At 39.9% G+C, this 25,000-nt stretch overlaps 3 protein-coding genes across 3 annotated transcripts in view; all 3 read right to left on the bottom strand.

The window, feature by feature from the left end:
- The window catches only part of LOC138043740 (retinol dehydrogenase 7-like), a 9,924-nt gene extending 6,365 nt beyond the window's left edge, over positions 1 to 3,559 (bottom strand). Inside the window, exon 1 of the mRNA XM_068890153.1 lies at positions 2,928 to 3,559. Coding sequence (XP_068746254.1) covers positions 2,928 to 3,264 — 337 coding nt within the window. The 5' untranslated portion in view covers positions 3,265 to 3,559. The remainder of the gene's footprint in view (positions 1 to 2,927) is intronic.
- Positions 3,560 to 7,040: 3,481 nt separating this feature from the next.
- Positions 7,041 to 19,266, bottom strand: LOC138041562 (retinol dehydrogenase 7-like). Its single transcript, XM_068887304.1, has 4 exons — positions 18,753 to 19,266; positions 16,941 to 17,126; positions 15,718 to 15,957; positions 7,041 to 8,345 (listed from the first exon to the last, which is right to left on the bottom strand). The coding sequence occupies exons 1-4, from the start codon at positions 19,090 to 19,092 to the stop codon at positions 8,101 to 8,103; spliced, it is 1,011 nt and encodes a 336-aa protein (XP_068743405.1). The 5' UTR covers positions 19,093 to 19,266; the 3' UTR covers positions 7,041 to 8,100.
- A 642-nt stretch (positions 19,267 to 19,908) lies between these two features.
- The window catches only part of LOC138041561 (dehydrogenase/reductase SDR family member 9-like), a 10,129-nt gene continuing 5,037 nt past the window's right edge, over positions 19,909 to 25,000 (bottom strand). The window contains exons 3-4 of the mRNA XM_068887302.1: positions 23,981 to 24,220; positions 19,909 to 21,558 (exon numbers count right to left, since the gene is read on the bottom strand). Of these exons, the coding sequence (XP_068743403.1) occupies positions 21,308 to 21,558; positions 23,981 to 24,220 (491 nt within the window). The 3' untranslated portion in view covers positions 19,909 to 21,307. The remainder of the gene's footprint in view (positions 21,559 to 23,980; positions 24,221 to 25,000) is intronic.

Raw genomic sequence — 25,000 nt, 5'->3', positions numbered from 1 at the left:
CTTCCATTAAACATGAGAAAAAACCCTATGACTTTCCATTTGGAAGGGATAACTAGGGTAAAACATCTAACAGTACAATGCAGTTCATCCCTGTGGGCCTTTGTATCTTAATTATCAGCAGTTAATACAGCAAGGATCCCATTTCCCATATCATTGGACAGACTAATCTGCAACCTCGTTCCCAGGGTTTTTCTCTCGGCCACTTCGGCATAGAAAAGCCCTGGGAACTAGGTTGACTAATCTGTCCAATGATAAAGACAGCATATATGTACACACACAAATGAGAGTGGATTAACCCTTTGACGTCCAAACCGGCCTAAACTGGCCAGACTTAATATTTTACTCTGTCTAACACCAGAGTATTTTACTGTCTAACGCCAGACAATTTTACTCATCAATGGGGAACCCCTGGGAGCCAATGGGTTAATCAATCACTGAAAAACTATGTCCCCATTAATAACTTAAAGTGGTCTTACTTGTACCCCACAAAGCCCATTGATATCAAACAAATTTAGATGGAACCCTATTGCAAATTGTCTTTCCTCATTCATTGAAACTCATTTATTTCAATAATTGAATGAGAATCTTTAAAAAGACTTTCAGTTTGGAAAACAACATTGGAGGAGGGGAAAAAAGCACAATGAGGTTCAACAAATGTGATGACTGTGACTTCTTGAAGTCTTTAATTAAATAGCGCGATTTTAGAATTCTTGTCCGCTTTCCAATAGACCATTTTACAGTTCTGTGCTCAGTTATCGGGCCTTTAAATAAAAGCAAGGCTGGAGTTATTGAACCTTGCTTTGATACAAACCTCACAGGGTTTCTTATGTAAAGAGAAACTCGCTAGCATTGCAACAACATGATTTACATAAGAAAAGCAATAAGTAACTGTATCAAAACAAGGTCAACTCCAGCCTTGCTTTTATTCAAAGGCCTGGTAACTGAGCACAGAACTGTAAAGAAGTCAATGAGTATCTCATGTTCCCACTCATTAAGATTGTGTGATTCAAACTAGTGATCTCAGGAAGTTGGGAATGAGGAATATTATCCCAAGCGAGCGACAAGCCCATGAGCGCATTGTCATGTGTGTAGATTTCTTGTTTCAGCTATCGGTTTGAAAAAAAAAATTGGACTATTTCATATTGACTAAAATTATGCAAAAATTATTCTTTGGTCTTTGTGTTAATTAGCTTAACTACCCTCATTAACACGTGTAAAATTGAAAGAATTTCGGGCTGCAAAACGAGGCTAGTTAGGCTAATTAACATAAAGACAAAAGAATAATTTGTTGCTGGCCATTTTTGCATTCGGTCAATTCACCAGCTTAAATAACAGGACAGCTTCTTTTTCTTTCGCTCTATTGACACTTCAAAGTATAAGTGTAATTTTATCGTGCATGTTTTTACTAAAAAAAAAGTGAGGTACTGTATATCACATCTGAAACGTGCATGTTATTTTCATGGCTTAAAGAAAAAGGTGGAGCCAGCCATATGCAGCCGTGTGCTGCTCAAATTTAAGCAAAGATAATGGATACAGCTACTAGGGACACCAATAACAATAGAGAGATGTAACGCTTTTGGTGGACAAACAAAAGAAGCTAATGAGAGATTTTTTGCTTTCATCCACCAGCATGGCAGCGACAACCTCACGTGAAAACCTTCTATTTTTATTATTAGTATGTCCAACAAAATGAAAATGTACGAAATTCATACTTTTCTGGTGGAGTCTGTAATGTCATTGCGTGACACAAGTCGCATTTGTAAACTTTTTCTACCCAATAAACATTTGAATTCAAGTGATTTCAAGGTAGAATGAAGAATAGTCAATAAAATAATTAAAATTCCGGTTCCGGATTCCAGATTTCACGCTTTGCACCACTTTCCCGATACTCAGCAATATCTGCGTATTATGCACCTATCAATGTTAAGCCCCAGGGTGGGGGGGGGCGGGCTGACCCAGGGGAATTTGACATTTTCGTGGGAGCTAGCGTCAAATTTCCCACCCCTGGGCACCTACAGACTGTCAAATTCCCCCACCCCCGGGAACCATTGGAACATCACATTCCTGCCCTGGAGTAACTTTTTTCTCATTAGATTCTCACTTTTCGAACACCAATGAATGTTCTTCACTGTCGATTTCAAATTCCCTTTTAACAGCTGATGGAAATTTGTCGTGTAACACGAAACCTTTCCGCTGCTCACAGTACCGAACAAGACCCTAACATTTAGCAAAACAACCTGAACAATATTAACCAGCTTTCGAATCAATCAAGCGTGCACAATGATAGAGTGGAAAATTCATGAATATGTAGAAATGATACAAAAAGTAATCACAAGAAAAAGTAGAAAGAAACATTCTCGTACTTGTGAACACTCCAGTAAGGACTGATAGAAGTGATGGACCTTATTTACAAAAAGACAAGACCAGGGGCGCAGCTAGGATCCGAAATAGTTTCTAGGGGGGTCCGGGGGCATACTCCCCCGGGAAGATTTTAGATTTTAACTCTCCAAAGTCCCCTTTCCCATGTTTCTGACCGACTTCCGTAAAACGTTGGAAACCGGTATGGATCCACCCCTGAAGACGGATTCGCTTACCTTTCTTTCAACCACGGTGTCCAGAAAAATCAGGAAAACAAGAGAAGTCCCATCAAAACCAAGGTTGAGGATAACTCATCTCCAGGTTCTCTCGGTGTTCCAAGATGGCGGACATGTCAAATTCCCGACCATGGGGCAATGCCTACATGTCAAAATCCCCACCCAGGGGAAGGCTCTCTGAGTCAATTTCCCGTAGGTAGCCCGCCCCCCCCACCCGGGGGGATAACATTGATAGGTGCATTAAGAAAGACTTAACCTCAACTAAACTACAGTAAACCCGGCCACTGTGGCTGGGTATTGTTTGGTCCCTCCTTACTTTATTTATGATCTTACCGGCTGATATTTCTTTCTTGATTTCTTCGTACACATCTTTAATCTGCTTGGAATTTGTCACATCCATCTGGAATGTTTTCAGCTTGCCGCTCGTCTCCGATTTCAAACGCAATTCTCCTTCTTTCGTCAGACAAGTCGCCAACACACAAGCTCCCATTTTATCCAACTTAATCGCTGTCGCGCGACCGAAGCCGCTGTCCCAGCCCGTCATAAGAAAATACTTCCCTTTTATATCGATTTTCGTTCTTGGGAACATACAGGTAACCAGATAAATTGAAAAAAGAGCAATAATTATCAGCAGCAACAAAAAAGGAGAAAACAAATCTTTGGAATCCATTTAACTTATCCAATTGGATCCAGCAATCGAATCCTATCTTCTCTCCAGGAAGTTATTTCCAACCGTATGTGAATCTGGTGTCACAGTAGTGATAAGTGTTTTCCCGTAATGTGTGCTACCTCCACATTCTTATCACTAAACTGTGAGTATTCCCGGTAGGGAAAATTCTGACTTTAACTTCCGTTCGCCTGTTCGGTCAAAACTATTACGGCATGCCTGAAAGAGGGTCATGAAGGGATAAAATGGAGCTGGGATTGACCTGATTTTTCGGTGGGGAAGGCAGTCACTGGAAAGGGGCAACTGGGAACTGGGAACTGGGATTTTGTTACTGGGAATGGAAAATAGAGTCCTTGACGGACGAAGAGGGGTAAAAGCTGCGTACCGCGGGCCACAAATTTATTAGTAACTCAGGTTCACTGGCACGTGTTACCCTCGTAAAAGGATAAGGATAAGGATAAGGATTTTTATCTTTTAGCGGAGCTCAGGCGCACGAAATGTGCCAGCGAAGCACCATGGGTAAGAATGTTTTAGGAAATCTACCCATGCGAAGCCTCATGCGATTAAATTTTGGTTATGACTTCACGACCGTCCGTCCGTCCGCCCTTACAGACTGTCGGGGTGGAGGTGGGGAGGTAGGACAGCCTTTGGGACGGGAGTGTTCAGGCAATTTTCCTAGGCGGAAATCGCGTGGCAGCGTTGCGTGCATTTGGCAACCTGCGTTTTTCAGAGGGTAAATGATTTCAGCGAAGAAAATCTTGAGAGAAGCCAAGGAAGGAGAAGAAGAGAAAATTTCAAGGAAAATCAACGTAGGGCTGAGAGAAATAGAGAGAGAGACACAACACTTATTTACAACGGTTAGCTTTCAGGTAAACTTAATGTTTTCCTTCTTCTCGTTGCCTCACATATTTTGTAAAACTAGTTAGTATAGGTAATCACATGATTTCGAGTGCAATTTGGAATAAATAAGCACGAGTAATTTTTTCAAAGACGACCAAATTTAAGCCCTGGCCAAACGAAACGCAAGTCGTCGCAAGTCGACGCAAGTTTTGTTACTTGCGCTGACTTGCATACCGTTTGGCCACCCACTTGCATTCACTTGCGAAGACTTGCGACGACTTGCGTTTCGTTTGGCCAGGGCTTTATAATATACATGAAAAAATTCGAGATGGCGAAGCAGAAGAAACGCACGCGTATCACGCAATCAGGGAAAATTGCGCTATCCAGGGCGCGCGCTTGATTTGAAAATAAAAGATTTGATTGGTTCGCACCAAACATAACCCTATTGTTTATTAGCCAATCGTGCAACTGCACTGCTCTCAACCAATCAGAATCGAGAACTTCTTTCATGTATATTATTAAAATTGCTAGTTATTGTTTGCAATGAAGAGTAGAGAACCAACAATCTCAACCCACTTATGACGCCGAATCTGGGAATCGAACCCGAGCCACATCGATGGAAGGCGAGTGTTCTCACCGCTGCGCCATCCTTGCACCCCAAAAAGCCTACCAGGGGTAGGCATAGCCTTTGGTATCACTAAGACTGGGAATCATACCACGAAATGCGAAGAGTATTTGCCGAATGTAAATTACATAAAAGAAATTTATGGAGTCTCAATGTTGTTCAATGACTTCAATCCTGTGCCCGGTTTTTCGAAAGCTAGCCGCGGTAGCTGGCGGTATTGTAGGCGCGCGGAATAAAGTTTTGGCGGTAGGGCCACTAATTGCGAGCGGCGAAGCCGCGAAAAATACCGCCTGCCAGAGAACTTGGGTTTTTTGAATGCCGCCCACTTTTATCACCTTATTGACCTCAACTGATCCCAAGTAAACCAACCAATTAGAAACGACCATTTTCACGCGTAATATAGGCGTGAAGGCGATCGTCTTACACTTCGTTGTTGTAACAACGGAGAATCTACATTTATTGCCGAGCGACCAAATCTCAACCGCCGTAATGTATTTATCCTTCTACAGATCGATAACAACAACACCGACAGAGAGTGGTCCGCATGTGACCGATCATAACAACATCTGCTAAGGAAATCGTATGTGAACGGATTAGGTTTTGTAACAGAGACTTTCAAAAAGGCACTGACTTAGCAAATCAGCCTTCAAAAGAAACGATAACATGTCGTACATTATGTTTTTAAGCCAAATGAGACACTTACCATCGTCTTTCTCCATTTTCCCTTCCCTGAATGCGGGAAAGTGGGCTGCGAATTTTCGTCACAGTCCGAGAGGCACAAAAACGAAAGCGGGAAACATATCACCCAGGGTTGAACTCTTCTCTGTAACACATTTTTACATCTTTTGTCGCAAGGAAATAAAAAATTATCATCTGAAGTTATGTTATCCTACCCAGACTACTCACAAGCAAAAAATGTAATATTTATATCCTTTCTTAACAGACTTCCCTCCCATCCCGCATTTTAGAATATTCCATATAATCCGTGTTTTAGAATGTTCCGTATATTCCGTGTTTCAAAATACTCCATATTTTCCGTTTTTAGAATATTCCATATCTTCCGTATTTCAGAATATTCCGTGTATTCCGCAATTCCGCCATTCCATTCTATCATTCCTCCATTCCATGGAATAGTGTCACCCTTCTCACGTGCGCCAAGAACTTGTAGAATCTTTGCGAAAGTGTCCCTTGGAAAATATATGAGGGGTCACCTAACATTTGATTGGCGTGTGTACTTCTCTCGACCAATCCGTTTTTCCCGCACACTGGTATAAGGACTATTCAAAAACCCATGGTTTTCGTGCAGGAGGTATTTCAAAGTCCTCCTCCCCATTCTGCTCGCGGCTTCGTCGCGCGCTTTTAGAGACTTTATTCCGCGCGCCCACAATACCGCTGGCTACGCAGGCTATTCGAAAGCCGATTAACTTAATCCAGGATTAGCGTACACGTTTGCTTCACGTTTTCAACTTTTCGGTGAAAGTTTCTTTCTTTCTTGTTTTTCAAGATCGACTTCTTCTAATGTAAAATTTTGCCGAATATCAGCGATGAATAGCATTTGGTAGTTGAGAAATAAACTGCTCGGTTAATTCTTAATCTGGGATTAGGGCTAATCGGCTTTTGAACAACCGGGCCCTGATGATTTTTTTTCTTTTTTAGGGCAATTAGCCAAGAAACGATCTCTTATCGTTTTCTGGAAATCGCTTCTGATCATCTGCACAAGTGGAACATTGCCGTTGTGGGCACCCACATGCATTCAACCCAGTCATGCATGATGGCCGACTTTTTACTCTTGTTCAAACGCCTCAGTTATAGTATAAGAGAAAAGATATATAAACTTGCGTTGAAGTTTACCAAAATTATTAAGCTTTAATTGTTTCAAAGAACTCGCACATACAGAAAGGTCACGGTATACATTAAAACTATACTAGATAGAGCAGTATTCAAATGACTGTCAAAAGTAATTATGCAATTGCAATTGCTAGGCTTACTAATTTAGTGGGAAGGAAAACAAAAACCAATCTCGACTTGCAGGCGGGTTTTTCCCGCGCTTTGGCGAAGTTACACCCAGGTGATCTGGTGACGTAAATTTGGAGGACTGGGAAGAAAAAATTTAAGGCCATATCCTAAGCGGCCTTAGGTTTTGTCTCCAAATTTCCTGCAGTATTTCCATCGCCAAAAATCAACAGATCATTCCGTGCCTTTCACAATTCCTGTTACGGAATGAACACTCAAGTGGAAACCGCCGAGATCTAACCTCGCCTCTGCCATGTTGAATTCGGAAATAACATTCAAGGCCCCGCGCGGTTGTGGGAAACGGCGTTAAAATTGTTCTCCCTAGTCCTCCGAATTGCGTCACCAGATCACCTGGACGGAGTTGCTACGAATTTGGATTGGTTCATTGCGCTTTTTGCACCTGCCGTGAATGGTCCAAGTAATTACTTCGGTATTTGTTTTACGGCACTCAATTGTAAACCGCTCTAAAGATCATAGTCTATAACATATGAAGTATTTCATACAATCAAACTGGATGAGGAAATCAAACTAAAGATGAAAGAGAAGCTTTTATAGAAGCTGTTCGTTTGACTGGGGCGATAGCCCTGCTAATGTTTATATGATATGTTTGAAAAAAGAAATATTTGCTTTATTAACGTAAATAAGGGTATTTATTATTCCACTATGACGCCATTTTACTATATTTGATCGAGAGAACGCGCAAAATATGAGACGGTAATACACTGTAGTGTCCCGCTTTTACCGGTTTACGGACAGAACGGGAGTTTCAAGAATCAACACAATCTCGTCGCTTATCACTCGTTATTTCGATTATCCAATCAAATAAAGGAAATTTGTATGGTTTTTTTCTTTCGTCATTCGCAGGCGCTTTATTATGCAATCGATACGATTCTCAGTCAAAGAAGGAAGAAACCAAAATGCTGGAAAATGACGCAATAGTGGAATAATAAATCCCTTAGTGAAAGGTTTAACATATAATACGTGCGGAAATTTTTTTCGGGGCTCGGAAAAATACTACACAACTCTCCAAATATCCGCACGAATTATATGTGAAACTATTCAATAAGGTGAAAATATTTATTTGAAGAAACAAACGGCTCATCGAATGTTTATCATTTCTTGTCTATTTCAAGAAAAACGAGTGGCTTTACACTTTAAAGAGATGCACTTTTTAAAAGTTGAGGAAAGTCCGCTGCACGTTTCTTCAGACCAAGTTCGAACCCTAGAACTGGTTTGAGATCGTCATGGTATGCAAGAACAATAGAATATATTGGTATAACTAATTTTCAGGGATTTTTATTTCCTACTTGTTAGCTTTTTCTTCGGTTGCTTCTACAAGTTGCCTTTTGAAGTGGAACAGTTTACTGAGTTGTGGTACTTGCTCTCAAATGGTAGCACGTACGTGGGTGTGGTGGGTTTAACAGAACACGAAGGATAAAGTCAGCAATAAATGCTGGCAAAAAGCTCAACGGTATAAACCCGTAGCGGGCATCCGTGCCAACTACGTAGCGATCAGATGGAAAGCCTGAAGTCAGGGCATCGATTATTGCATTTACAACCTGGTTGATATCGGAATCACAAGGAATATTTTTCACAATCGATATTGCTGTAAAGAAAAAAAGAAAATTTGACGATAACTTGAATATGAAATCAGTCAAACAAAACATGGGAGTGAGAGTATTACAAGTGAACATAAATATGCATTACCGCTTTCAGATCTTGATCGAATTTGGACGTTATACTTGATGCAAAGACTCAGAGACATTGTGAACACTATACTAGGTTAGGGGAAAACTTCATCCGAACGGGCCTCCACGGTGAAAACAAAAGAAAAGAGCATAAAAGAAATGTTAAGCTGTGGCTTTATCTAACCAGAAGTCAAACCCAAAGTTTGATATGTGGTTGTCGTGCCGCGCATGCGCATTGGGAGCTAGTGAAGACTTTCAGTGGTTAAAAGCCTACCCCCCCTCCCCCTCACACACCCCGCCACCTGCAAATAAACGTCAGTCGCTTTCTAAGTGACATTGCTGCCTTGATTGACACCTTGACAAGGATTTGGAGGAAACAATGTAAGATGGCTTCAAGTAGAGCTCAAAGGGTTCATCTCACTAGACTACGCAACAAAATATCGCGGATATCATGGTGGAGGGAAAGATCGAAGCCCTAACCTTCATGGAGAAAGAATAAGGGCAAGAACACTAAAAGCTTGAGGCGTTCAAAATTGAAATCGTTGCTTCCATTGACAAAACGGAATTGATCTTGAGCAGAAAATTCTGGAATCCGACCAAAAACAAGCCTTAATTGCAAGACAAGTTTGCCGAGCTAAAATATTTCTTGAGCGGTAAGGCAAACAGCAACTAATGTAATCTCGGATAGTACAAAACGTGCAACTACCTGAGGAAACCGTTCCTACACATCCCTTCCATTCTTTATGAAAGGCCAAAAACTGAGGTCCAAAGTGTTCTGTTGAAATACTCACAACCAAACATGGCTGCGGCTGTCCTAAATCTGACAACAAAGGGAGAGGTACTTTAAGACTCATCACGGATCTATGACCTTCGTGGCAAAGTAACAGTCCGCACCGAACAGAGATCCTGATGCAGGAGCTATGGCGACAGGGGTTTGAATTGGAAAAGCCTCTACCTCGAGTACACACTTTCATTTAAATGGAAGAATTAAAAAAATAAAGAACTAACCGAGGAATTCGAGGAGATTAGATACGTAGAGATTATCAGGCGCTATCTCCATCCAGAATAATTTTGGCCTCACGACACAGAATGCCAAGTTTTTCGTCGACGCGAGTACAAAGGCCTACAGGACTACTGACTATCTGGAATCGTTACAGGGACTGCACTCTTTCCTCGTGTTGGTAAAATCGCCAATTGCACCAGCAAGAGAACTGACCGTGCCACAGTCAGACTAAACCGCAGCTATGATCCGCGCTAGCCTTGCCTCTTACCTGCAAGGTGCGCTGAACATACAAACGGTTTATCTCCGGTGTGTGAACCAGGTAGTCCAACATTGCCTTTGCAACACAAAATGACGAAAACTATTTATTGCCAATTGCAATGTACAAGAAATCAAGGAACTGAAATCAATGACGAATTGAAAGTACTGCCTTGCCCTGCTGACCTCTTCATTAGAGGTCTAGACTCTCCGCAACTTGTATCCTTAGAATTTTGTAGTGTACAACCTCGTTGGCTGCCTGAAGATCCCCAATCGCCTTCCTGGTCCAAAACGGAAGGGCGTCTCACCCAACAGGCTGTCACCCTTTTCACTGAAGAAAAGACTGAAGCAACCTACAAAGCAACCGTGACCCATGGAAAAGGACTGGTACAGGTCTTCACCAGTTCATAGAAGTATCAAACTTCAGACCCTTTCCAGGCTTTTCACTGTGACAGTTTATGTTCTGCCCCTCTGACCAAAACAACTGAAGACTAAAGGATCAAAAAGGAACCTTGGGAGAACAAAAATTGCCTTAAGCTAGAAATGCCGCAGTTGATCAAGAATCGTTAACAAGTGACCTATCACTAAGAGATCAACAGCGTGATTTTAAAATCCTCAGTCCAAACGACATTAGTTCGTTAACTCCGATGCGGGCTTTATTCATTATGGTGAGAGGTTCCAAAATGCACCAGCTGTGGAATCTACAAAGTACCCATTTACAGAATCTGTCATTCACAGTACACATGTTCGTCAATTTAATGCTGGTGTAAATTCTATACTGACGCTCTTGCGCCTGAGGTGATTGATCCCCGCTGGAGGTCATTAAGAGCCAGAATATCACTTGTAAGAAGGAAGGAATCTCTTCTTGCACACATTGATATTTCAACTAATTATAGAGATTATACAGGTATATAATACAAAATTAGGAAAACTGAGGATAGAAATAGATTTGGTTACAATGTGGGTGTACAGTGAGATGATTACAAGGTCTAGGTTTTGTTTGTTGGTTGGTTGTTTTTTTCTTAATTTTTTTTCTTCTAATTTACAAAAAAAACAAATTAAATTAAATAAAGATTTAAAAAATACAATAAAAAGGGCATAGGATACATGTAACTTACATAAGTATATTAAAAGAATATGTTTAAAGAAGTGGCAGCATTAGTAGTCAAAGTTATAAATAATTGTAAAGGACCTATCCCTGCATGAGTAGAGAGCAAGCAAGTACCTTGCCAAATTGAGTTTGAAGAAGAAGTGAAGATGTTGCAGACTGTTAATGGGTATGGTTTCCCATAACTGAGCTGATATTGCCTCAAATTGACATAGTCCATAATTAGTTCTAGAAACTGGCCTGAACAAATTTTGAGCTGCAGCATACCTTGTATTATAAAGATGGATATCAGTGACATGCTTTATCAGGTTAGTGAAGGATGGTGGCAACGTTTCATCAGAGGAATTAAAAACAAGAACTGATAACTTGAGTTTAAAGAGATTCTTCAGTTTTAAAATTTGTAAAATGTTGAAGCATGGGGTAGCAGATTCATATCTACTGGCAAAGAACATGATACAAATGCATTTACTTTGTTTAGTTTTCAAAGTTGTCAATCTTGTTTTAGCTGCAGATCCCCAGCTCATGAGTCCATAATTTAAATAGGGAAAGATAAGATTGTAATAGAGTTGTTTTAATATGGATAATGGGAGATAATGTCTTAATTTAACAATTATCCCCGTATTTTAAGCAATTTTATTATTGATATGTTAAATTTGGGCACCCCATTGTAGATTCTTAGCAATAAAGACTCCCAAGATATTTAATTTTTGATTTTTGCTGAATGTTACAAACTGTGATATTAATATTCACTTTTTCTTCGAGGAGTGGTAACAATCATGTAATTTGTTTTTTTTGAAGTTTTTTGACAGTCTATTAAGGATGCAATATTGCAATACATTTTCCATTTCATCATTAATTATGTTTTCCAGCTCTTTTAGGTTATTGATGAGAAAAATATATTTGTATCGTCAGCGCAAATTCGAAATTGCAACTTTTTAGAGCAGTTAGGAAGATCATTGATATACAACAAAAATAAAAGTGGACCAAGAGTAGCCCCTGAGGAATCCCACAGGTAATATTCATCAAGCTAGACTCAGTGTCATTAATTTCAGCATATTGTTGGCGGTTGCCTCAGTAGTTTGTAAACCATTGCCTTGGAATTCCACGGATACCATACTTTTTAAAATAGTTTATCCAAACGTATTCGGTGATTTACAGTGTCGAATGCTTTTGAAAAATAAAAAAAAAAGCCACAGGTTATTTGGCCATTATCTAGTGCAGTCTTCAAATTTTCAACAGTTTCTAGTATACCATATTCAGTAGAGAACCCTTTTCTGAATCCAAATTGAAAGTTGTAAAGAATGTTATGCTTCTCAATATAAGAAATTTGCTGGTCATAAACTATTGTCTCAAGCACACAAAAATTTGCTTCTATCAACAGAGTTGATAATGTAAATTGACCACCGTACAGGGATTCTAAAAGCTGACGTTTCGAGCGTTAGCCCTTCGTCAGCTAGGGCGAGGAGCGTTAGCCCCTTCGTCAGAGCCCTTGTCTTTCGCCAATTACCAAATTTTTGTGTACTTCTTCCCCACCAATGCAGTACCACAGTTTCTTTAGAAGATACCCCCTTTATTCTCTCAAGCACCGTACTGAATGGAGTGAATCTCAACATTTTCTAGCGTGGTATAAGAAATTGATCGATAGTTTGCCATATCTGTTGCAGCACCATTTTTATAAATGGGTGTTACTCTCGAGATTTTAAAGATTTCTGGGACAACACCAGTTTCAATAAACTCAGAGAAAATTTGTGTAAGTGGTGCTAAAAGCAAATCACTGGCAAGTTTAATCGATTTTGTTGGAATGTGGATATATGCTTTTGTTGCACCAAGGGCAGCCAACTTAGATTGCACTTGGCTTTCAGTGACATGGGACATGACAAAACTTGAAGAGGGGGAATGTATTATGTTGGACTGCCATTAGTAATTGATGGGAGTCTACTGGCTAGTGTTCGCCCTACATTTACAAAATAATTAGTAAGCTGCTCAACTATATCACCTTCTTGGGTATAAGATCTATTCCCTACAATTATCCTTTTTGGGGAGGATTGGTTTTTTATTTTCCTGCTGATCAATGTCCCAGTAAGTCTCCAAGTCAATTTGAGGTTGCTGCAAGAACATGAAAATTGGTATGCATAATAATTCCTCTTGCTTTTATTTTTTAAGGATGTTAAATTATTTGCATATTTTTTGTATTGCCTCCATTTTTCAGGGTTTTTACTAAGGAAGTGCGTGCGGTATACATTTTTTGTTTCCTTTTTATAGATTTGACAGTTGTAATCCATGGTTTGCGCTGTTCGTTCGGCTTGGAATGTGATGCTTGCTTGCTGAGAATATGCTTATCTACAACGTTTTTAAGAGTTTGAATTACATCATTAGTTTTTTTCATCTAGAGATTTGGATGGAAGCAGTAATTGGTCCCAGTTTATAGAGGCTCTCTCTTCCAGACATATTTCTTCTATGAAACCGGAATAGAATCTGAAAAATCATCTACAGACTTCCACTTCAATCTTCATAATTTACACACAAAAAACAGGGAGATGATCTTATATATCGACTGTTGCAATTCAGGCAAGTATTTGAGACAATGGGACATTAGTATAGATATGATCCACTAGAGTCGCAGTATGGTCTGTGATTCTTGTGGGTTTTGTTGTAATGGGGAGTAGATTGTTCGAGTACAACATGTCTAGATATTCCTCAGTATGGGTGTGAATAGAAGTCTTAAGAAAATCAATATTAATGTCACCAAAAATAAAAATTTGATTATAATGGGTATTTAGTTTCCTTATTATATCATCAAGTGGTGCATTAAATTCCTTTAGATCACGATTGGGGTGCCTGTAAATGCAGCCAACTATGGTTTGTTTTTTGTTTTTACCATTGTCAATTTCAGCCCAGCATGATTCAACTGAACACAGAGCAAATTGGATATCTGGCCTATGAATAGCATTTATACGTTTAGTTATGTATAAGGCAGCTCCACTAGCATTTGTAGGAGAGTCAGTGTGGAAAAAATTATACTCATTGATATCTACATGGAGCTTGATTTTTCATTTAATTTAGCTTCTGTTATACCTATTATATCTGGTTTAAGATTAAGGAAGCAGAGGACATCCTCAATCAGATTAAGATTTTTTTCTAAACTCCTACTGTTACAATAAAAAATAAAGAAGGACTTATTAGGCGTAATGCCTTTAGTTAGCTTGTTTATATCTGCTATAGTGTAATACGGTGAACAAGGAACCCCAAGCATTTGATCTGTATCGCTTTCATCACTTTTGTCAGGATTTTTATAGAAGTCACGTCGTTTACGAGGCCAGCTCCCAGTCAAAGCATGGAATTCTCTATCGTCTAAAGAGTTAAAAGAAAAATGCATACTTACATTATCATTCGAGTCAATTGCCATTTTTTTTCCTAATCATATCTTTTTCACCGCTTATAACTTTGAAGACGATTAGCATTTCTTCATACTGTTCAAATGTGGTAAACGATTGAACTGATGAGTTATCAGTCTATTTCAGCATAATTCGTCCATTTTGAGTCCACACGTGTTTCTATGACTTGGTTTTCTTAAATTCCCTTACTTTCCCGAAAAGTCGCCCCTGTAAGTTGTTAAGCTCTCGTTCATGTGAATGAGGGCCTCGTGGGGCACATTCAGCGAGTTTGCCTGAGCAGCTACTGATGGAAGGTCTTTGGCTGTCTTGCCGCGCAAGACAGGATTGCCATATAACAGGACTGATCCATCCCCGCTCCTAAAATCAATGCTCCAACGAGCATAACCATTCACAGGCACAGACTTCGATTTCACAGGAGCCCTATACATCCGCAAAGCTGAAGAAGAGAAGAAGGTTTAAATTTGCCTTTTTACATGTGCTACAACAAGAGCAGTCCGCTTAATGTCGCCAAAAATCTGTCAGGATATAGACTCCTCTCTTTGACTGTCGCAGATTTACTGCTCGGAACTCTGTTCTTCAGTGAATGATTTCGCATCCATGTACCTTTCTGCAGCCAACGAAAGCGTTGTTTCAATCGTTCGTGGTAAAAACGGCCCTCGGCAAACGATTGGCACCTCATGCCCATAACAACAGCCTGGCACAGCGGGTTTTGGAAAAAAAGATTGGCCTTTCTATGACTACGCTGAAAAAGGAGGTTGGACGAGCATCTATTAATTTGACCCATAGCTAACTGGAGATTGAAGCCATTTTGAATTGGTGACACACGACTCACACCGGCCCGTCTTATATGTGTAAGGAGGGTAACAGTTTTTCCCCATTTCAGAGAGGAGCTATACCCAGATTGGAGATGAAGGAATTATGAGAAACCAGACACCTCCTTTCCCAGTGTCCTTTGGAGACAAAGTAGCTCACATCGTTACGATAATATCCCAAAGCAAAACGCAACAGCGAACCCATATTCGAGGTAGGTCGGTGACGTTGTATTGGTACATGATGAGGGTAAACTGGAAACTCGCAGTGGTACAGGGACTACTACAGCGAACAGATGCTCATGTACAAGCAGCAAACATCCTTACCCAAGAAGGCATGACCCACTGCGCAATTGTCAAGCTCAGTCCTTTGGAAGTAACATCTCAGCCTCAAGAGGATCATGCCCCAGCAGTTTCCAGGGAAGACTGCCCAGTGGATCCATGTCCAAGGAGAACCCATCGAGATGCTGCAGCAGGGGCATATACAACGCATTACAGAGCAGTTAACAGACTAACTTTATTCCCTGGCACCTTGAGGATGTTAGGTGTAGCTTATTTCAGGAAATTCGACCATTAAATTTGTTACAAAGCAAAGAAAAAAGTACAGCCCTAAATTGTGAGATTCCTAAAACCGACCAACAACAGGACAAGAGAGCCACAAGACAAAGGCTCATGTTGGAGGTAGGAATCCGTTATGAAACTGACAAAGCACTCTCGTACCTTTCTCTAAGAACTCCTCCCCATAGTCATTTTTTAGCTCTTCGCTAAGTTGGTTCCATCCCTTCCTCAGCTCTTTCTCCGAAAAGTCTGGACTACAGATGGTGGTTGCAAACCGTCCCGGCTCCAGTATAGTGACTTTAATCTGCCACGGTTGCATCTCCCGTCGTAGAGCATCAGAGAATGCTTCCACACCATATTTGGTCACAGAATAAGAAGTTGTAAGTGGAACTGTAATCCTCCCTGTTATTGAACAAGTATAACAGTAAAAAAAATCATAGAAGTGTGTAGATAAAAAGTAATGGGACTCCTGAAACATAGTCACAATATAGTCACTGGACGAATACAGAAATAGGTTTATCAACTGCGCTGATAAGATAAATTAACCACCGCACAGAAATTTAAAAGCTGACATTTCGAGGAATAACGGAATTCTTTAATAACCCGCCCTACTTCCCTAATTCGCTCTAACGAAGGGTTAATGCTCCAAACGTCAACTTTCAAATTTCCTTACGGTGGTCAATTTACCATATCAACCCAGCCGGTTGACAAACCCTTTTCTTTGTTTCACTTTTCCCCCGACACAGTGCCACAGTTTCCTTAGAAAAAAACCCCTTTATCCACTTTGTAGACAAATATATAGCTTTGTTAACGTCTTTAGATTGTCTACATCTAACCATCATAAATGACTTGTTTCCTTTCTCTGGACAGAAAGGCCCCAACTTATCAAATGGGACAAATAAACACGACAAAAAGGGATGGGCAAGTTTCAATCAATGTCCATCCTCTCCATCCAAACAGGTAAAAGAAAGGAAAGGTACGTACTTTATTTTTATTTTTTAGTGTCTAGTCGCTCCAGCGCTGGAGCACTAATTGGGGACACTGTAAACTGAAATCAACAATTAACGCAAATCAAGTCAAATGTTGACATATATTTTTGACTGAAATCATAGTAGTGTGACACTGTCCCAAGAAATGAAATGACATGGAATGGTTGTGGTTTCACTGTTGATAGAGGAAAATGTCAAACAAAACAAGGCTTTAATGCACAACTACAATGGGTCCACCACACTAAATGAAGCTTAATAATGTAAGTTAAGTTTCACACTGCAATTCGGTTGTAGGTTCCCTGAATTGTAATTTTTCAAGCTACATCCATAATTCTCCAAACCAAAGTAACATCAATTTTTGTCTGAATTTGAACCAAGTTAACGACTACTTCTAACCTGCTGCACTTGATATATTCACCACTCGTCCCTTGGACATCTTAATCAGTGGGAGAAAGGTCTTAGTGACATCAATCATTCCCCATATATTCACATTTGCTGATCGCTTAAAGTCTTCCAGTGAAGTCCACTCAATTGGTGATAAACATATAATGCCAGCATTATTTACTAGACCCCATAATCCATCTAAAACCAAAATTAAGTACTAATATTCAATAATGGTTGAACAATTTCACAATTTTTCCCAGTTTTCGTTCTGGTAAGGCTTTTCTCCCGACTTTCCCCTTTGTTCTTTTGCTTGTAAAGGTTGAAATATATGAAGTTTTGATTCAACGCCAAATTTAAACGTAAATTTAACTGGTGATTAATGCCACAAAATTTGAAACACAAGACCACCTTTTCATGCTAAACTTGACTTGTGCTAACGTTTCCTCGTGATAAGAAACGTTTTTTTCGACTCAAGCCATTTTTGCAAGCTCTCATCTTAGTCCAACTTAATTGCTGTGCCGGGCTCGACCGAAGCCTGATTCGCAGGCTGTGATCATAAAATACTTTCCTTTTATATTGATTTTTCGGCAAGGCAACAAACAAGTAACCGGATGGGTTGCAAAAAGAGCAATAACAATAAGAAAAATTTTAAGAGAAAGGGAAAATTCCGGAAACAATTCTCATCACCCATGCTACACGTATTTTAATTCCACTGCACTAGTCATCCATAGAGTTTTTTTTACTCTTCAGGTAGGCTTTTACAGATTGTGCTAGCATAAGTTTTGGCATAATTGAGGAAACTAGCATAATTTTTACTGATTTTTAACAAGTAGCGCTGCTAGCATAATCGGTACACAGTGTTAAGCCTGAGACCATTTTTGTTCAATGTTTTAGCGGCATTCACAGTTTAGTGACGGAGGGAGGGCCTCCCTAGGAGGCTGGCAGGCTGGTACGAGATGACGAGAACCGGAAGTTACTAAATGGCATTGGTCCCAGTACCTCTCATTTGCAAGTTTGCAAAATGGCGACAGCCACACAGCCTGATAACTTGCAGTTCTCTGGAGACCATACCAGAACCAGTGAACATAGCCAGAGACCGTGGTCTTAAGACAAAAATGCAGAATACCATAGAAGAGGAGCTTATGACAGTATAAAACGTTTCGCTGCACGATCGTGATACAATTTTGGGACTTGTTTCGCTCATTTTGCAAAAGGAATAATTTTAAGAAAAACTGGAATTGTTTGGAAAAGCGAGCATAATTTGGGCTAAAATGGGCAGTGCTAGTAGCATCATATCTTACTTTTACTAGCACAATCTATAAAAGCCTGTCTTCAGGTGGAGTGATAATTTGCATTTCACGAAACAAGTGTCATTTGCTTGTCTAGACATGTGGTAGCCAGGATCAAATTTCCAACCATTTTGTGAGTCAGTTTTTCATCACAAAAAGGCCAGAAATCGAGCCTATGCTACAAAGTGCAAGGTAGCTTTGTTCCTAGGGTAGGAGGCAAAGGCACGTGGTTGCTAGAATTCTCGATTATCAAACGAAAGCAGACGCTTTTCCTGTCAATCTAACCTCCTACTCGTATTTGCCCGGTTACCATTCTACTGTAGAGCCGCGAACTGTTTCAAAATTATTTCGTAAAGTCCCTAAAATCCTTCACCTTTTCTGGAAATTTCTGCCGCAAGATCTTCAGAAGAAAGATTTACTGTCACAAACTTACATAAATTGCCAGAGACTAGCTGTCATTGTTATGTTTATAACCTTCATTCTTAAGAGAATGCCGCCAGAAGAAGACAATAGTGGCTGTGAATTCCGTTCTCACCAGGATAAATTTCTTTCTTGATTTCTTCGTAGACATCTTTAATCTGCTTGGAATTTGTCACATCCAACTGGAATGTTTTCAGCTTGTCGCTCGCCTCTGATTTCAAACTCTGTTCTCCTTCTTTCGTCAGACAAGTCGCCAGCACACAAGCTCCCATTTTATCCAACTTAATCGCTGTCACTCGACCGAAGCCGGTGTCGCAGCCCGTAATCAGAACATATTTTCCTTTTATATTGATTTTGGACCTCGGCAACAAACAGGTGACCAGGTAAATTGAAAAAGGAGCAATAACTACCAGCAACAAAAAAAAAGAAAGCGAAAAGAAAACTCCCGAATCCATTTCTCACCATCTGTTTCACTTATTTAAATGATTGTTCAGTTCTAGTCAGCAATGTAATGTTGTTGACTCTTCAGGAAGAGTGACAATTTGCTTATCACTAAATGAGTGAGATGGGTGTCATTTGCCTGTCTGGGCATGCGATAGCTTGGCTCAATTTTCCAAATGCTCTGTGAGTCCGGCTAGAAATATAGCATTTGAGGCAAAATACGGCTGGTTTTGTCAAGGGGGAGGGGAGCCGCAAAGAAAAACATTTCTTTCCACTCGGTGTTTAACCCCCACCCCTCCCTCCGCAGCTAAGCGTGATACACCCGTAGTACCCTGAGCTGAGCATTTCCATTGAGATTACAACTCCTGCTTGATGATTTTGTAATCTAAGTGTGGTCTGTGTAGCCAAGAAAATATTTACTACAAGCCAGCAAAGGGCTGGGCCTCTCACCCCTTAGGATCCCGACTTGTGAATCCTTCTTTCATTTTAAAACTCCAAATTGGCCACTTAATCAACAAAACTGAAGAATAGTAATCTGCTGGTATTTATGCACAAATAGAAAACTCCATCCAAAGTGAACCAGAAGCTTTCAAGTGGTAAAATGGAAGCTTTGAGTGGGATATTCGGCGGATCACAGACGTGAATATGACTACACGAGGAAGGGATTTGATATTAATCATGTCGGTTCCCTTTGCAACCACCAAAGCACACCCTTCAGTGACCAGCATCATAACCAGACGAAGACGAAAAATATGGTTGTGGTACCACCAAGGTAGACTCTAGTCAAGCATAATTGATTATTTCATAAAGCAAGGGTTGGAACAAAAGTGCCTTTGGTACACTTTATTATCTTTGCGCAAGAGTTAATTAGATAAGAGTATATTGATCTACCACTTTGCGGCAGCCTTGCCCCAGCACAGTCACAAATGGATTTACTTTTAAATGCACTTTGCGCGCGAAACAAACAAAGGGACGCCAATTTTAACCAGTCAGAAGAAGCCACGACACGCGTGACTGCTTCTGCCATGTTTTTTCAGGGACATGACAACTGATTTTCGCAGGAACGGGTATTCTAAAAATAGATTAATCTGTGACTGTGCTGGGGAGCCCGCCCGTGCCATAACGACACTCTTATCTAATTCACTCTTGCTCTGTGTTCACATTTATTCAGTTGAAGGATAGAAAGATCACATAGTTCTCCATGGAAAAACTGTGTTCCTGTCTTTGTGTGCTAGCACAAAAATGACAACAAAAATGCCCACAATAGGCTTGAAGTCATCTAGAATTTGTCAAAAAATATTTTGAGTTAATGGTGTCTGTCAAAGTAGTTTCTGCTCTACGAAAATGAAACTGAAGTACACCGGCCATAACCTGTAACTCGATGTAAACGGAGTAACTGCAAGGTTTTGACGTATTCAGTTCATACCATTTCCTCTTTTGAGTCGGAGTGAATTTTGGGCCGACTTCGAACAAACAACTGGGGCAAACACAGAAGGACCCATTGCTGTTTCCGAACCGGGAACTTCCGGACTAAAATGAACTTCCGTCTCAAAAATTTGAAACAAGTATGGTTGACAACGGTTACAAATTGGGCCTTAACTACGACAATGCGTTCTTCAGAACCGGCCAAAATAATTAGCCCCCATAAGGGTGATAATGGCAGAGGGCCTTCCTTAGGTAATCAATTTTAAACAATTCGGCTTTTAGAAACAAACTCCCTCTCAACACGTGGCTAAAAAACGTCAGCTTTAGCAGACTTACTAAGCACACTTTCCAAGACATGCGGATCAATTCAACGTCAACGACAACCCATGATACATGAGTCACTAGCGATCACATAATCTTTGATTTTGCAAGGGAATTTCTATTGACAGGGACATCTTTGATAATCTTCTTACTTGGTTTACTTGGTATGGCCATCTTTGAAAATCCGACTCCCCAGGATAATCATGCAGTCTCCCGCTTTTGGCCGCAACAAAAAGTTGTCAGGTTCGAGATGGGTCAATGAGACGTAAGCTGCTTGGCTGCAGTCTGCTAACACACAATCCTAAGTAAAGTTAGAGTTAACGGCTGTGTTTTTTTCGCGGGGACTTTCTAAATGTAAAATAACGTGTCGAGACTTGCTTCGTGGTACTGTCAGGCTAGGCTTGGGGAAAAGGGAGAATAGAAGAATATAAGAGGCAGCACAGATTTACGAAGAAAAAGTGTTCCATAGTCCATGGTGTATCACTACATATTTACGTCGTTCTTGAAGTCGCCCGAGCTCCTCTCCTTGGGTCCAGGTGTGAATCTAACAATGCCCAGGAAAAAGTCAGTCAAGCGTGTAGGCATCATTGCCATCCACGAGAGTACTTTGGCATCCAGGCCTATGATGTAATGACTTCGAGGGTGACCTGATGTAAGCGCATGAATAACACCACTGACAACTTTGTAGGTATTCGACGAGGATATAATATCAAGGCGTTTCAAGGAATTCAGACCTGTCAAAAGAAAAAGGAAATACCGATTATATATACGCCGTTAAGGGTGACAGAAATATACAGAATATGTAACCTCCCTTTAATTAATTTTCATTTGGGGGAGGCTTTAAATCTCTAATCGACAGTGTTTCTTTTATTTCACATTGCATGTCACAACGACCTTTTGTTAAAATGTCAAAATGGTCCCATTTCGAGTTGTGATCAGTTGAAGTAACATGATCAAATAAAAGAAACGCAAGTTTTTTTTCTCTATCACAATTACTTTTCCATCACAATTACTTTTTCCAAGGAGGTAAACTCTATTAATCGGCGACATTCTCGAAAACCATGCGTAAAGCGCGTCATCCGAGCCGCAGCAGAAAGCCTGGACACTAAACCACAAAATCGGGAGCTCGGGTTGAAAATATAAGGTGTTGTTTTCATTATGAGCAAACGGTTCAGTTCTTACCTTTATGCACCGATGACAAAGCCATTAGTTTACAGTTTTTGAAATGGAAATGTTAAGCGGCTCCATAGTCAACTGAGAGGTGCCCAGTTTTGAGAAGTTATAGGACCAAGGTTGGAACCTATAAAACTTTCCCAAACTTTTTTCAACTTAATTAAAGAGCCTCGGAAGGGTTTCCCTCAGGTGGCAGCGGGTTTCCCCTTGAAAAGAATTACAACACCGATGATCCTTTCCGTAGGGCAACGTTTTGATACTTGTCTAATACTATTATCAGAATTCGGCCGCCAAAATTATTCTTAATATCCCAAGGATATGTCATATAACACCAGTTTTGCGAGAACTGGTTACCTGTTAAGTTTAGAATGCAGTTCAAACTTATTATTATTACTTTTAAAGTTATTAATGGCATGGTCCTATCTATTTACAAGAGCTTGTCAGATTGCAACACAGGGAATTAAGATCTATTATTATACATCAGACTCACTATGAAAAATCTGATTGGTCGAGAGCATTCAATCAATTCACAATAGCTTGTGAACTTGACATGATAAACGTAATATCTGCTGCAGATATGACATTTATCATGTCAAGTTCAACGTCTGCCTGGTTACTAAGCCCCTCAGAAACAAAATGGCTGAACGCTTCGCTTCTGTTTCTGAGGATGACTTATGTGAAAAATGTATAATCAAACAATTATTGAATTCGGTTTTCGCATGATATCATGAATTGTCAAAACCTCGTGTCTGTGTTATCTGCCGAAGCCGAAGAATTCATGATATCATGCTCAACCTCATCCAATAATTGTTTAGTAACTGCAGGCATCAAACGTTATAACAAATAAAACACTAGGCGATTGTGCTTGTATGTGAGAAACACCTAAACTTTGGAACAGTCTCCCCTAGCAAGTACGCAACGAAAACGATTTTGACAAATTTAAAATTTCACTGAAAACTCGCCTTTTTAGTTTAGCTTTTTACTAGGATTTTTAATCATATAAAGGTTTTTGATAATTCTCATAAATAGATAAGTTTTTGAGAGTTTTTGTATATTTAGATAGGGTTTTGATTTAGTAGCAGAAGCAATTGTTATAGCTTACCATTCAATGTAATGCGCATTTGATCATATTTACATGTACTATTATTATTATTATTATTATTATTATTATTATTATTATTATTATTATTATTATTATTATGTATACGCGAAGAGTGATGGACGTGGAACAGGGAACATTTACACCGTTAGTATTTACAACAACAGGTGGCAAGGGAGAAGAGTGCAAGAGATACCATAACAGGTTGGCAGAGCTAGTCGCAGCGAAGAAAGGAGAGGACTATGCCACCACCGTCTCTTGGATACGTTCTAAAGTCTCCTTTGCCATCCTTAGGTCGGCTCTACTCTGTCTTAGAGGGTCAAGAACAGCTAAAAGAACAATTAGAAGTAATGTTCAAGAAGCGGACTTTGAATTAGATAGATGCCTTGCGAAAATCTCGGTTCTATAACTTTTATATATACATTTTTATTATTACTGGGAATAGTTTTTTAGATTTGTGATTGTTTTATATACTTATAGATATATTTACTATTATTATTATTATTATTATTATTATTATTATTATTATTATTATTATTTCAATGTCAGGCAATATTTTTAGAGAGTCCGCGAGGCCCCAGCTGTTGTTATGGTAACGGTACAGCATTGCTAAAAGAATAAAGTAAAAGACCCTTTAAATTTAAATTCTTTGCAAATATCTTAAAGTAATTCGGTGGCAAAGTATTTTTTCAAATTTCGAAAACCCTTTTATATTCTATTTCCTAATTTGTGGTATCTAGTAGAACTTGAGTTATTTATGAAAAGCGCTGCTGAAAGATAAAAAAAATCCACAAGATAACTTTCTTTTAAAAATTTCTCTTTAAGAATGTGAAAAAAGGCATATTAGTTGTATAAAAAAAACACATAACAAGGCAAAAAGCTACCTTTCTGTAGTCCCTCCTGACCGTATTCCCGTTTCAGCTCATCACTGAGTTCATTCCATTGTGATTGCCACTGTTTTTCCAAAACATCACAACTTAGTAGCTTGGTCCTGTGAGCACCTGCCTCGATGATACTCACCCGTACCCCCCACGGGTGCATCTCGCGCCTGAGGGCGTCCGAAAAGGCTGCAATACCATACTTGGAGACACAGTAGGCGGGAAGATAAGGCGCAACCATCCGACCTGCGAAATGAGGGCAGCGATGATTAATCGGCTATTCTCGGTTTTTACTTGACGTCACTGCATAAGGGAATTCATTAATCTCGATTCTTCTGAAATTGCTATTTCTGAGTTCATGTATATCCCCTCTTCGAAGCGAGTCTAAAGGCGAAGTTTTTGTGATGGTAATTATTTCTACTTTAAATATGAATGAAAACTAATTTCCATAAGAAAAACGTCGCACTTAGACTCACTTTGAAGAAGAGGCAGACATGAACACGGAAATGGGCTATTGCTTTCATTTGGAAACATGGCAACTGCTCCGGTGAAAGAAAGCCAGGAATGCCTTACGTCATGGACGCCATGTAGGTGAACGAAAACAATTTCTCATTAGCACCTTTTGTTCGTCTTCCAAAAATTGTAAATTGCACCGTTGTTATCAGTGTGTCTCTAAAGATTTGTTGCAATCCAGTTACAGCTGTCACTATTATTTCAAGTTGCCGGGAAAAGAGAAAAAAAGTAGGCGGGGAACCAAGCGGTGCTTGCATTTTTTGAGAGACACTCCCCACTCTCCCCTCACCCACTTCAAAATGGTTCCTGAAAAATTGAATTTCCAGTAAACGGTCTCGTGTACATAATGTGAATTCCCAGTGAAGAAAGCATCTTTAAAGAGCGAATTACGATTAATCGTTTAACAATGTGATACATTCGCATTCAGGGGTTATCATTTTCTTTTGTGTGTTGAGGACTGGAGAGATGCTTCAGGCTTTCTGTCTGGAACTCTCGGGGAAAAGCTTTTCACGG

The sequence above is a fragment of the Montipora capricornis genome, chromosome 3 (genome assembly GCF_036669925.1).
Source record: "Montipora capricornis isolate CH-2021 chromosome 3, ASM3666992v2, whole genome shotgun sequence".
NCBI classification, from domain to species: Eukaryota; Metazoa; Cnidaria; class Anthozoa; order Scleractinia; family Acroporidae; genus Montipora; species Montipora capricornis.
This window is presented reverse-complemented; position numbering and strand designations above follow the sequence as displayed.

What these genes read in the sequence shown, in the direction of transcription:
- LOC138041562 (XM_068887304.1), bottom strand. Translation starts at nt 19,092, where the DNA reads ATGGATTCGGGAGTTTTCTTTTCGCTTTCTTTTTTTTTGTTGCTGGTA. An exon ending in CAAGAAAGAAATTTATCCTG is followed by an intron (nt 17,127 to 18,752) that starts GTGAGAACGGAA and finishes TTTTGGTTTTAG; the next exon opens with ATGGATTATGGGGTCTAGTA. An exon ending in GAATATATCAAGTGCAGCAG is followed by an intron (nt 15,958 to 16,940) that starts GTTAGAAGTAGT and finishes GTTCAATAACAG; the next exon opens with GGAGGATTACAGTTCCACTT.